Raw genomic sequence first — 12,822 nt, 5'->3', positions numbered from 1 at the left:
GCAAGGCCAGGGATCAAACCCGCAACCTCATGGTTCCTAGTTGGATTCATTTCCACTGCACCACAACGGGAACTCTGCTTCTTCTTTTTTTTTTTTTTTTTTTTTTTTGCTTTCTAGGACTGCAGTTGTGGCATGTGGAGGTACCCAGGCTAGGAGTCAATTCAGAGCTATAGCTGCCGGCCTACACCATAGCCACAGCAATGCCAGATCTGAGCCGTGTCTTCAGCTTGCGCCACAGCTCATGGCAACACCAGATTCTTATCTCACTGAGCAGGGAGATGAAACCTGCAACCTCATGGTTCCTAGTTGAATTTGTTGCCGCTGCGTCAGGACGGGAACTCCACCACTTCTTATTTTCAAAGATCATTTTCTTCACTCTTGCCTTGCCACTGTACTACCTGCAGATCCCAATTATAAGCATCCTACTCTTGAACTATTGCCTATTATCATATTTTCTCTGCTTTTTTTTTCCCCACTCCAGCAATTCTTTAAGCCCTACCACGGGCCCTAAACCTTCCCCTTAAATCCTTAATTCCTGTATTCCCTGCTTATTTTCTATAATCCATCATTGTAATGACTCTGTTGCATCTCTCAGCTCCTTTTTCTTCTCCTTCCATTGTACTTTTATGAGAAAATCTCAACCCTGGTTAAAACGGAATCTTGGGCTTGTCTAATTATCATCAGAGCCGTTGAACACAGCTTAAAAGTGTAACATAAAATGTGGGCGTTCCACTGTGGCTCGGTGGAAACAAAGCCAACTAGTATCCATGAGGGTGAGGGTACCATCCCTGGCCCTGCTCAGTGGGTTAAGGATCCCGAGTGGCTGTGGTTGTGGCTGTGGCTGTGGTGTAGGCTGGTAGCTGTAGCTCCAATTCGACCCCTAGCCTGGGAACTTACATATGTCGAGGGTATGGCCCTAAGATGCAGAAACAAATAAATAAATAAAATTAAAAAAAAAACATGAATATGACTGATTTGGCTTTAAATGCATAATCACAAATTTCGAATGAGCCCTTGGTGCCACTTGACATCCCTGCTGTGTTCTCTCGGTAGGTTCGCACCACTGTCCAAGGTGATGGTTTCATAGCTTCTCCTCAGACCTCTGGCCACTCCCCTCCCCCTTCCTGACTCCCAGCTTATGACCTTCCTTTATGTTCTATGAAGCAAACAGAGCAATTCAAAGAGAACTTCCTTTTTTTTTTTTTTTTTAACCAGCAAATCTATCACTTGCTTATATCTCTACCTGTGCTTTGAGCCTGTTAAAATAAATGAATTGGGAGTTCCCATTGTGGCTCAGCAGTAATGGACCCAGCTAGTATCCATGAGGGTGCAGGTTTGATCCCTGGCCTAGCTCATTAGGTTAAGGAACCAGTGTTGCCTCAAGCTGTGGTGTAGGTCGCAGACACGGCTTAGATCTGGTGTGGCTGTGGCATTGGCCAGCAGCTGCAGCTCTGATTCAACTCAGCCTGGGAAATTCCAAATGCTGTGTGTGTAGGCCTAAAAAAAAAAAAGACCAAAAAAAAATAGTCCTTTTGATCTTTATTCATTTGTTTCAATATCTGTTGATGCTCAAAAGGAATATATATTACAGGCACCAGAGCTGAAGAAAATTTATGGTAGAAAAACATAAATTGATTAGAATGACTTAGGAATAGCCCCCTCTTGTTCAGCTATTTGTGTGGAATATCCAGCCTGGGGAAGCCCGGCTTTCTAGGATCATATTTATTAAAATATTACGTTGGGCCAGTGTAATTCAAACCGTGGGCCACATCTTCAACACCTTGACCGCATTTGGGGTGTCAGCTTTCCAGCTCCTGTGCTGGGTCAGGAGGGGTGTGTGTCAGTGTCAGGGTGAGCGTCAGGGTCAGGGCAGCTGTTTCCACAGAGGACTCAGTTTACCCCTGTTACACGCATTATCTAATCGTGTCCTCAGACAGCCCTCTGAGGAAGTGCGGTGTGATCTCTACAGTTGGAAGAAACCAAGCAAGACAAGGCGGGGTGAAGTGAATTAGCAGAGGCCATGTAGCCCGGAAGTAGGAGAGCGAAGAGGTTAAAACTCAGGCCGTCTGAGTCCAGATTCCTGGTTCTTCCACACTCCTTCCTCTCTGTTATCATGTAGTGAGTGGCCTACACTGTCAAGCTCGGTTTGAGTAGAGCCATTTATGGATACTGTTTAATTAATTTCTCATAGTCATTCTATGAGCTGGCTCTTCCCATTTTTCAGATGAAGAAAGTGAGGCTCAGGGCCTTTAAGTGGATCACCCACTAGTAAGTGTAAGAATCATTATTTGAGGACGTCCCTGGTGTTTCAGTGGGTTAGGGGTCTGGTGTTGTCATTGCTTGTGGCTCTGACTCGGGTTTGACCCCTGGATGCAGGCATGGCCAAAAAACAAAGGATCATTATTTACACCCAGGTCTTCCTGATTCCTTGGTTTGTGTTCTTCCCACTATTCTGTGCTGCCTCTCTATCTGCTATCATTTTTAATCAATTTCTAATCACTTGCTAGCTGTCTCAGTTTACTTTTGCCCTTTTCTTTAGGTTATTCTATATTCGTTGTTAAGGGTGATCTGCCAGACTGTGAAGCGGACCAACTCCTGCAGATGATCAGGGTCCAACAGATGCATCGACCAAAACTTATTGGAGAGGAATTAGCACAATTGAAAGAACAGAGGTAAAATGAAGCCTGCAGTGTGGAATATATGATAGTGTTTCATTACAAGAATGAAATTTTCATGCTTACATTGAAGGTGTGGTCCTCTTATTGGTGGTGATTTTTTTTAGACCCTTATGTTTTAGTGAAGTTTATTGATTTAAACTTGGATCAACACTTTGAATTACTTAAATGTACTAACTAGAGTCACATCACCATACAACCTGTATATTATTAGACCTTATCTGCCAGAAAATGTATAGGTTTTGACTTACATGAAAATCTTTGGTGTATAAGTGTCTTTATGTTATATCTAAAATGGGAGACTGGTCTGCAGTTACTATTAGCGCCTTTATTCTTTAGGGTCCAGAAAACCGACCTGGAACGAGTCTTAGAAGCAAATGACGGGTCGGGAATGTTAGACGAAGATGAGGAGGATTTGCAGAGGGCTCTGGCCCTAAGTCGCCAGGAAATCGACATGGAAGATGAAGAGGCAGATCTCCGCAGGGCTATTCAGCTCAGTATGCAAGGTATGGCTCTTCTGCCGCGCCTTCTATTTGTCGTTGAAGCGATTCAGCCCATCCTTCGTTCTTCTGGAAGTTAATGTACTCTTGGCAGAAGTTCTCTGACAAACCCTGCTGAAGCAATAGCTGGGTAAAATCAGTTATTTTTTAGATTTCTTTTAATGCAAATAACCTTTTACAACCTGTGTTATATTAGGACTGGTTATACTTTTATTTCTAGTTATTCCATCTGGTTATAATACTGTGCTAACACAATAATGAACAGATTAGTTATGGTGAGGTCAGTGGACCCTTACCCAGACCAGCTGTTTTAAAAATCTATACTATTAGGAATTCTCTTATGGTTCAGGGGGTTAAAGATGCAGCATTGTCACTGCAGCGGGTTGGGTCACTGTTGTGGCTTAGGTTCAAACCCTGGCCTGGGAATTTCCATATACCATGGGCGCAGCCAAAAAAGAAAAAGAAAAATGTGTGCTAAAGACATGAAAAAAGGCCTGGGCAGAGAATATAAATCAGTTTTACAAAACTCTATCTATCCCTTACTGGCTGCGCCACTTACAGCTTAAGCCCACTTTGAGGGGCCACATTTTTAGCCGTTTACGCCCATCCGCTGAGAGTGCCCATCCTCCCCAGGGGGTCCAGGCGGAAGGCGATGTCTGGGACGTTGCTTGGAGGGGCTTTTTTTAAAGTGTGAGGGGTTTGCTTTTTTGAGGTGTTTTGTCTTTATCTAGTTATTATGAATTTATCTTCTACTTTCTAATGAAATTACTCAATCGAATTCCTTAAATATCTAAATAAAACTGAGTTTCTGCTCATATGAAGATTATCCTTTTTAGGAGTTCCCGTCGTGGCGCAGTGGTTAATGAATCCGACTAGGAACCATGAGGTTGCGGGTTCGGTCCCTGCCCTTGCTCAGTGGGTTAACGATCCGGCGTTGCCATGAGCTGTGGTGTGGGTTGCAGACGCGGCTCGGATCCCGCGTTGCTGTGGCTCTGGCCTAGGCCGGTGGCTACAACTCCGATTCAACCCCTAGCCTGGGAACCTCCATATGCCGCGGGAGCGGCCCAAGAAATAGCAACAACAACAACAATAACAACAACAACAAAAAAGACAAAAAAAAGATTATCCTTTTTATGCTTTTTTTTTTGTTTTTGGGGTTTTTTGGTTTTTTGTTTGTTTGTTTTTTGGCTTTTTACGGCCACACTTGCAGCATATGGAAGTTTGAGAATTGGAGCTACAGCTGCCGGCCACAACCACAGCCACAGCAACGTGGGATCCGAACCCTGTCTGGGACCTACACCACAGCTCATGGCAACGCCTGATCCCCGACCCACTGAATGAGGTCGGAGATCGAAGCGAAGCTGCACTTGGATTCATTGCTGCTGCTCCACGAAGGGAACTCTTTTTTTTTTTTTTTGGACTGAACCCATGGCATGTGGAATATGTGGAATTTCCTAGGCCAATGATCGAGTTCACGCCACAGTAATGGTTCTAGCCACTGAAGTGGCAACACCAGAACCTTAACCTGCTGCACCGCAAGAGAACTCCCTTTTTTTTTTGGCTTTTTAGGACCATACCCCTAGCATATGGAGGTTCCCAGGCTAGGGGTCGAATCAGAGCTGTAGCCACTGGCCCACACCATAGCCACAGCAACGCCAGATCCGAGCCTTGTCTGCAACCTACATCACAACTCATGGCAATGCCGGATCCTTAACCCATCCAGGGATCAAACCTGCGTCCTCATGGATGCCAGTCAGATTCGTTTCCACTGAGCCATGACGGGAGCTCTGAGAAGTCCTTTTTATGCTGTACTTTATCCTGAACCACCCATGCATCCTGGCACACCTCACAGTACTCCATCCAGTGTGGAGGCCCATTTCAAATTAGTAGAGCCCTCCTAGATTAGCTCAGTGATGGACAGACACAGCTTTAATAGTTTTTGACATCTTTTGTGTGCTTTGCTCTTCTTCCCACTTTATTTCACAATTGTGCAGAATAGCTGCTTGGTGCTGTAATTCAGTAACATACCTCACGTGTTTAGTACCCACATGTTTGAGCATAGAGGAATACAGAGAATGGGTTTGTTTTATGATCATGCTCTTTAAGGTACTTCTAGAAATTCTATGCCTTTGAAAGTATAGGAGCTCCTGTTATGGCGCAGCAGTAACAAACCTGACTAGTATCCATGAGAATCCGGGTTCAATCCCTGGCCACACTTGGTGGGTTAAGGATCCACTGTTGTTGGAGTTCCCGTCGTGGCGCGGTGGTTAACGAATCCGACTAGGAACCATGAGGTTGCGGGTTCAGTCCCTGCCCTTGCTCAGTGGGTTAACGGTCTGGCGTTGCCGTGAGCTGTGGTATAGGTTGCAGATGCGGCTTGGATCCCGTGTTGCGGTGGCTCTGGCGTAGGCCGGTGGCTACGGCTCCGATTCGACCCCTAGCCTGGGAACCTCCATATGCCGTGGGAGCGGCCCAAAGAAATAGCAAAAAGAAAAAAAAGAAAAAAAAAAAGGATCCACTGTTGCCATGAGCTACAGTGTAGGTCGCAGATGTGGCTCAGATCCCGTGTTGCTGTGGCTGTGGTGTAGGCCTGCAGCTGCAGCTCTGATTCAATCCCTAGCCTTAAAAAGAGGTGCAGCTGTGGTGGTAATGATTTTTCCTACCGAGTTGGTCTTTGGCTCCATCCTTACCGCTGCATCACAGATTGGGAAGAGCTTTGGTTGCAGTGGACACAGGTTAAATTGGAACTAGCTTATCCAGATCTTCCCGGAGACTTTAGAGCCTTTCTTATATTTACAGGATAGTAGCAGAATATTTTGGGGAAGGCAATTTTTCAAAAAGCTTCTTCACATAATTATGAACATATCACTGCTTGACTTGGTAAATAAAATTGTTTTTTTTTTCCCGTTTTATTTTATTCACAGGTACTTCCAGAAACATATCTCAAGATATTCCACAGACATCAGGTACACATCTTACTTCAGAGGAGCTACGGAAGAGAAGAGAAGCCTACTTTGAAAAGTAAAGTAGTTGGTACAATATTAAAATTGCATATTTAATGTTTACTTGGGCTATTTTGTCTGTTTGTGACCATACAGCCTTGAGTTAGACTATTTTTTTTTTTGTCTTTTGTCTTTTGTTGTTGTTGTTGCTATTTCTTGGGCTGCTCCCGCGGCATATGGAGGTTCCCAGGCTAGGGGTTGAATCGGAGCTGTAGCCACTGGCCTGCGCCAGAGCCACAGCAACGCAGGATCCGAGCCGCGTCTGCAACCTACACCACAGCTCACGGCAAGGGCAGGGACCGAACCCGCAACCTCATGGTTCCTAGTCGGATTCGTTAACCACTGCGCCACGACGGGAACTCCTGAGTTAGACTATTTTATTTAGGATTCTCTCCTTTTAAAAAAGACTGGTTACTGCCTGACCCTATGAACATGCAAATATATTATTTAAAAAATTTATAGCAAATAAACTGAAATCATATATGGTTTTAGGAGAAAACTTTGCCCCAATACTAAATAAATGTACATGAAGTAGGGGTGAAGGAAACCCTATAAACTTTGTCGTCAGAGAAAAATGAAACTGAATCCAGTTAAGAACAAAGCCTATTGATTCTTTGAATGTACTTCTTGGCTCCCTGACCAACCCTGCAAAGTTTTCCTGTCAGTTATTAGGAAAAACAGCGTTTCATGGTAGGGGAAGGTCCTACTAAGTAGAGGTGGTGGTTAGTTGCTCCGCTCATTGCACAGGAGGGGGTCCTGCAGGCTCAGCAGCATCAGGAACACGAGGGTAACCGTGAGTCTGAATCAGCAACTCCTAAAACCTAACTTTGTGCCCAGCTTTTTTTTTTTTTTTTTAACCTTTTAGGGCTGCTCCCAAGGCATATGGAGGTTCCCAGGCTAGGGGTGGAGTCAGAGCTGCAGCTGCCATCCTACACACCACAGCCACAGCAACACCAGATCCTAACCCACTGAGTGGGGCCAGATCAAACCTGCATCCTCATGGATACGAGGATAACATTGGGTTCATTACTGCTGAGCCACCCTGGGAACTCCACGTGCCCAGCTTTGTAAGTGTTCGCCAAACAGAAGCTTCACCTATAAAACTGTCATCCTTTCCAGTCACTAGCATTCACAAGTCTTTATTCCTTTTTCTTTCTTTAATGATAAAACTCCATTTTAAGATTACAAGATTAGGGAGTTCCTGCTATGGTGCAGTGGGTTAAGAATCCCATTGCAGTGGCCTAGGTCGCTACAGAGGTACAGGTTAGATCCCCCAGCCTGGTGCAGTGGGTTAAAGGATCCAGTGTTGCTGCAGCTGCAGCCTAGCTTGCAGCTGCTGCTCAGATTCAGTCTCTGGCCCAGTAACTTCCATATGCCATGGGTGCAGCCACTGGGAAAAAAAAGGTTACAAGATTAGATATTCACATCCTCTGACCCCAAATCAGAAAACAAAGGCCAGTGGCTGAGTCTGGCCTCTTATTTACTGTATTTCTAAGATGCACATATTTTCACATTTCAGCATCTCTGCAATTGACAAGACTCTTACACATAGTTGGTAGGACTTCAGTAGAATCTAAAATGTTGGGGCATTTTACATTCGATGGTATTTTATAAATGAAGATAATATTTACCTTGTTTTCTGTTTTTTTTTTTTTAAGTCACAACTCAGAAGTATATGAAGGAAAGTTCTGATCAACTGCCATCCTCTTAATGTGAGATATTTCTAGTCTTTAATTCAGTGATAGATTAATGGATTTAATTTTGCATAAAATCTCAAAATAGTGCTTATTAGTTCTTTTCACTCCTTTTTTTAAAATTTTAAAATTAGCTTTTTAAATTTTTTAATTGTGATAAACTTCAAATTTATATAAAAGTAGAGAAACCAGCATAAGGAACCCCAACTTATCTGTTGCCCAGTTTTCACAAATATCAGCACTTGGACAGGCTTGTATTCTTAAGCTCCTGTCTCCCCTGCTTTGTACTCTCCCACCCAAACTGTGGATTATTTTATAGCAAATCTAAATCATCATACTGTTTTATCTGTACCAATTTCAGCATGTATCTCTAAAATTTTTTTTCTTAACCAGATACTCTTGTCACAAATAATGGTAATAATTACACATGATAATTATTAGTGGTGATTCTATAATATCATCCTCTATCTAGTGTTAAAAATAACTTTTAAATGTTTAATTACATAAAAAATAATATTTTGGTAAATTTACTCTAAGAGATACCTAAATTAAAAGAAAATATAATCCTACCTTTAGTAACTGATGTTAGTGTTTTGGCAGATTGTCTTCTAGTCACACAGACACACATACATTGTATATCAGTTATACTTGTTTTCCTATGATAGTAAATATTCTTTTTTTTTTTGGTCTTTTTAGGGCCGCATTTGTGGCATATGGAGGTTCCCAGGCTAGGGGTCGAATCTGGGCTGTGTCTGCGACCTACACCACAGCTCACCACAATGCCAGATCATCTTTAACCCACTGAGCAGGGCCAGGGATCGAACCTGCATCCTTATGGATGCTAGCCAGATTCGTTTCCGCTGAGCCATGACAGGAACTCCTAAATATTCTTTCTAATAGGCTTTGTTATAGTTCATGAAATGAATGCATGTATCACTTTGTATGAACTTTTTGATTTTTGCTATTATCGTCAGTAATGCAATGAACAATCCTTGTATTGACTTAATGTTTCAAATCTCTCATCATTTCTTCAAATTATTCTGAGGATTTCATATTATTGGGTTAAAGGACATTAAAATTTTTAAGGGCTTGGTACACATTTCTAAACTGCTTTCCAGAACAGTTTCCAAGTGATATTTGTACCATGCTTTTTTCAGACTTCGATTTTTTTCTGGAATAAAATGGTCCAACCATTTTATAGAGAAACTATAAAATTCACAACTACATCTAAGAAAAAGAAAACATCTTCAAAGTATAAAAATAAATCTGGAGTTCCCGTCGTGCAGCAGTGGTTAACGAATCCGACTAGGAACCATGAGGTTGCGGGTTCGGTCCCTGCCCTTGCTCAGTGGGTTAAGGATCTGGCGTTGCCATGAGCTGTGGTGTAGGTTGCAGACGCGGCTTGGATCCCACGTTGCTGTGTCTCTGGTGTAGGCCAGTGGCTGCAGCTCCGATTCAACCCCTAGCCTGGGAACCTCCATATGCCGCGGGAGCGGCCCAAGAAATAGCAAAAAGACAAAAAAAAAATCCCTCTTTTATTAAAAAAATTTTTAGATTAAAAATGAATTTCCAGGAGCACCCACTGTGCCACATTGGGATTGGCGGTGTCTTGGGAGTGCTGGAACGTGGGTTCAATTCCCAGCCCAGCACAGTGGGTTAAGGATCCAGCATGGCCGTAGCTGTGGCTTGGATCTGATCCCTGGCCCGGGAGCTCCGTATATCCCCCCGGGTGGCCAAAAAATAAAAATGTGGCACTTCCAGAAATTAAACTTTTCATAGCACAAAGGATAATACAGTAACATTCCATAATGACTAAGTAAGTTGCAACACGCACAGTGCCAGCTCCAACTAAAGCAGGTGTTTTACTCAGCCTTGCACCCTTTTCTAAATGTTTGACTCTCTTCCTGATTGGAGGTTCGTTTATTGGGGATGCACATGTGCAGTGATGGTTTCCACCCTCAGCTTTCTATCCTCTGCCTCTGGGTTTGACCTTGAAAATACTGGTGGGAACTTGAGCAGAACTAGAGAATATTTTACACAGTCACGTGGTGCTGAGAGGACTTCAGAACTAACTTTTTGGTGTTTCTTTGGTGGCGGGGGGGGGCGCTACCACACCTGAGGCATATGGAAGTTCCCAGAGTAGGGGTCGAATCGGGGCTGCAACTGCTGGCCTGCACCACAGCCACAGCAATGCCAGATCTGAGCGCATCTGTGACTTAGACCACCACTCACGGCAACGTCCTTAACCCACTGAGCGAGGCTAGGGATCAAACCCGCATCCTCATGGATACTAGTCAGGTTCATTACCACTGAGCCACAATGGGAACTCCCTGGGTGTTTCTTTATAACACTGGCTAGCATTCGGAATCTTGTAGGACTCAGTAGGCAAGGAGCTGAGAAACCAGTTTTTGCCTTTGGCTAAGACTTCCTTGATTACTAAGCCTAGCTGGGTTCTTGTCTTAATAGCTTCTATTTTGGGGAACATGGCTCTAAGTTTTTTGAGCTGTTTCTTCCCTCTGACCTTTCCAAACTGCCTGTGGTGTTAATTTGTTGTTCATTGAAATATAGAGGTTTCATGGGGTTTTTTTGGTTTTGTTTTTTTCCTGTAGCGTATTTGAAGCTTCACACTTACGTAGTAGCCACAGTGTTCATGCATTAAGCATGAAAATACTGTTGAAAGTCTGTTACAAATTCACAGTTGGGAAGAGTTGTTTGTTGGAGAAAATCTTTATTTCTCCTTTCTATTTTAAGTGATACTCTTGCTGGGTAGAAGAGTTGTTAACTGACTTTTTTCATAGCCATATTATATTATTTTTCCTCGTGGTCATCGCCAAGTCCAGTGTAACTGTCATAAAACCCTGAGCAAAATTCGCCTACATCAGCTCACTCTATAACCTCGGTCACTATAGAACCGTGACTCACATGTTATGAGCATCAAATGAGGCAGTGTGTGCGAAACTGTTTTGTAAACTGTGAAGTAGCCTGCAGATATATGGTAGCAGTATTCATGTCTTCTCCAGGTGTAGCTCTGAAATGATGCAGATTCTTTCTGTCACTAAAAAACTCCGGGAAACAGAGTTCCTGTTGTGGCACAGTGGTAGTGAACCCGACTTGTAACCACAAGGACCTGGGTTCCATCCCTGGCCTTGCTCAGTGTGTCAAGGATCTGGCGTTGCTGTGAGCTGTGGTGTAGGATGCTGACATGGCTCAGATCCCACATTGCTGTGACTGAGGCTGTGGCCAGCAGCTGCAGCTCCGACTTGACCCCTGGCCTGGGAACCTCCATCTGGTGCAGCCCTAAAAAGATGGAAAAAAAAAAGTTTCCTGGAGTTCCCGTCGTGGCGCAGTGGTTAACGAATCCGACTAGGAACCATGAAGTTGCGGGTTCGGTCCCTGGCCTTGCTCAGTGGGTTAACGATCCGGCGTTGCCGTGAGCTGTGGTGTAGGTTGCAGACGCGGCTCGGATCCTGCGTTGCTGTGGCTCTGGAGTAGGTGGGTGGCTACAGCTCCGATTCAACCCCTAGCCTGGGAACCTCCATATGCCGCGGGAGCGGCCCAAGAAATAGCAACAGCAACAAAAGACAAAAAAAAAAGTTTCCCAGCAAGGAGGGAAACAGATGTTTCCATAGCGATGGACTGCTGTGTTGGTTTTTTTTTGTTTGTTTTTTGTTATTTTTTTTCCTTTGGTCTTTTGCCTTTTCTAAGACTGCACCCGAGGCATATGGAGGTTCCCAGGCTAGGGGTCTAATTGGAGCTGTAGCTGCTGGCCTTTGCCACAGCCACAGCAACACCATATCCGAGCCACATCTGTGACCTACACCATAGCTTACGGCAACGCTGGATCCTTAACCCACAGAGCGAGGCCAGGTATCGAACCCGAAACCTCATGGTTCCTGGTCGGATTTGTTAACCACTGAGCCACACAACAGGAGCTCCTGCTACGCCTTTTTGATTACCTAATATTTGAGCCACTTTAGTGGCCTGGCATAGTTTATCAGGGTCTAGTTTAAGAAACAGAAACTGCTAAGAGATGTTTTTGTTTGTTTGTTTTGTCTTTTTGCTATTTCTTTGGGTCGCTCCTTTGGCATATAGAGGTTCCCAGGCTAGGGGTCGAATCGGAGCTGCAGCCACCGGCCTACGCCAGAGCCACAGCAATGCGGGATCCGAGCCGCGTCTGCAACCTACACCACAGCTCATGGCAACGCCGGATCGTTAACCCACTGAGCAAGGGCAGGGGCCGAACCCCCAACTTCATGGTTCCTAGTCAGATTCGTTAACCACTGTGCCACGACAGGAACTCCAACTTAGAGATGTTTTAAGCAGAAAAGTATTTAATACAGAAATTAATCTTAGGAAGAGATGGAGGGGCATACTGTAGGCCAGATCTCCAGAATACATACCACAGAGCATCTTGTTTGAAGAGCTGCAGTGCTGCCCTAGATGGATGATGGGAAATCAGGATATTGAATTTAAAAACACACTGCTCTAGCTGTGAGCCTAGGACCAGGAAGCTGCCACCACAGTTGCCTAGACATGGGAACCTGAAGTCTGGCCCCAACTGCAACTGCCAGGAAGCACCATTCTGGAACTGGCATCTCCGTGGCTTTACTTGCCAGCAAAGAACAACCAAAAGCAACAAGAAGATGGCTGTGCCTCATCTCTGCCTTGTAGATCTCCTGCAAGAGTTGACTTGGTAACCAGAATCCTAGCTGTAAAGCAGTCTAAGACACGTCGTTTTTATTTTTCCAGTTTATATAATACTGAAGGCACATTAGAAGGCACAGAGGGAATGGATGCTGATTTGTGGTTTGAACATGTTCCATCTTTCAGTGTCACCATATATGAAAGGTGTAAAAATTGTCTCCAGGTTGGCAGTTGATTTACTTCACCCTTTACATAAGGTTAAAGTAGAATAAGGCTTATCCCTCTGAAGTTGCTGTCTCACCCACCA

The 12,822-nt window shown here is 44.2% G+C and overlaps 1 protein-coding gene across 3 annotated transcripts in view; it reads left to right on the top strand.

Moving 5' to 3' along the window:
• ATXN3 (ataxin 3) overlaps positions 1 to 12,822 on the top strand; it is a 33,778-nt gene that overhangs the window by 14,512 nt on the left and 6,444 nt on the right. For 2 of the 3 annotated variants that reach the window (XM_047795042.1, XM_047795039.1), the window contains exons 7-10: positions 2,540 to 2,672; positions 3,015 to 3,181; positions 6,100 to 6,196; positions 10,815 to 10,817. In XM_047795042.1, the coding sequence (XP_047650998.1) occupies positions 2,540 to 2,672; positions 3,015 to 3,181; positions 6,100 to 6,196; positions 10,815 to 10,817 (400 nt within the window). The remainder of the gene's footprint in view (positions 1 to 2,539; positions 2,673 to 3,014; positions 3,182 to 6,099; positions 6,197 to 10,814; positions 10,818 to 12,822) is intronic. The other variant, XM_047795040.1, reaches the window with a different exon arrangement.

Source organism: Phacochoerus africanus, chromosome 9 (assembly GCF_016906955.1).
Source record: "Phacochoerus africanus isolate WHEZ1 chromosome 9, ROS_Pafr_v1, whole genome shotgun sequence".
Classification (NCBI taxonomy): domain Eukaryota; kingdom Metazoa; phylum Chordata; class Mammalia; order Artiodactyla; family Suidae; genus Phacochoerus; species Phacochoerus africanus.
Note: the sequence above shows the minus strand (reverse complement) of the source record. Positions and strands in the feature narration are given on the sequence as shown.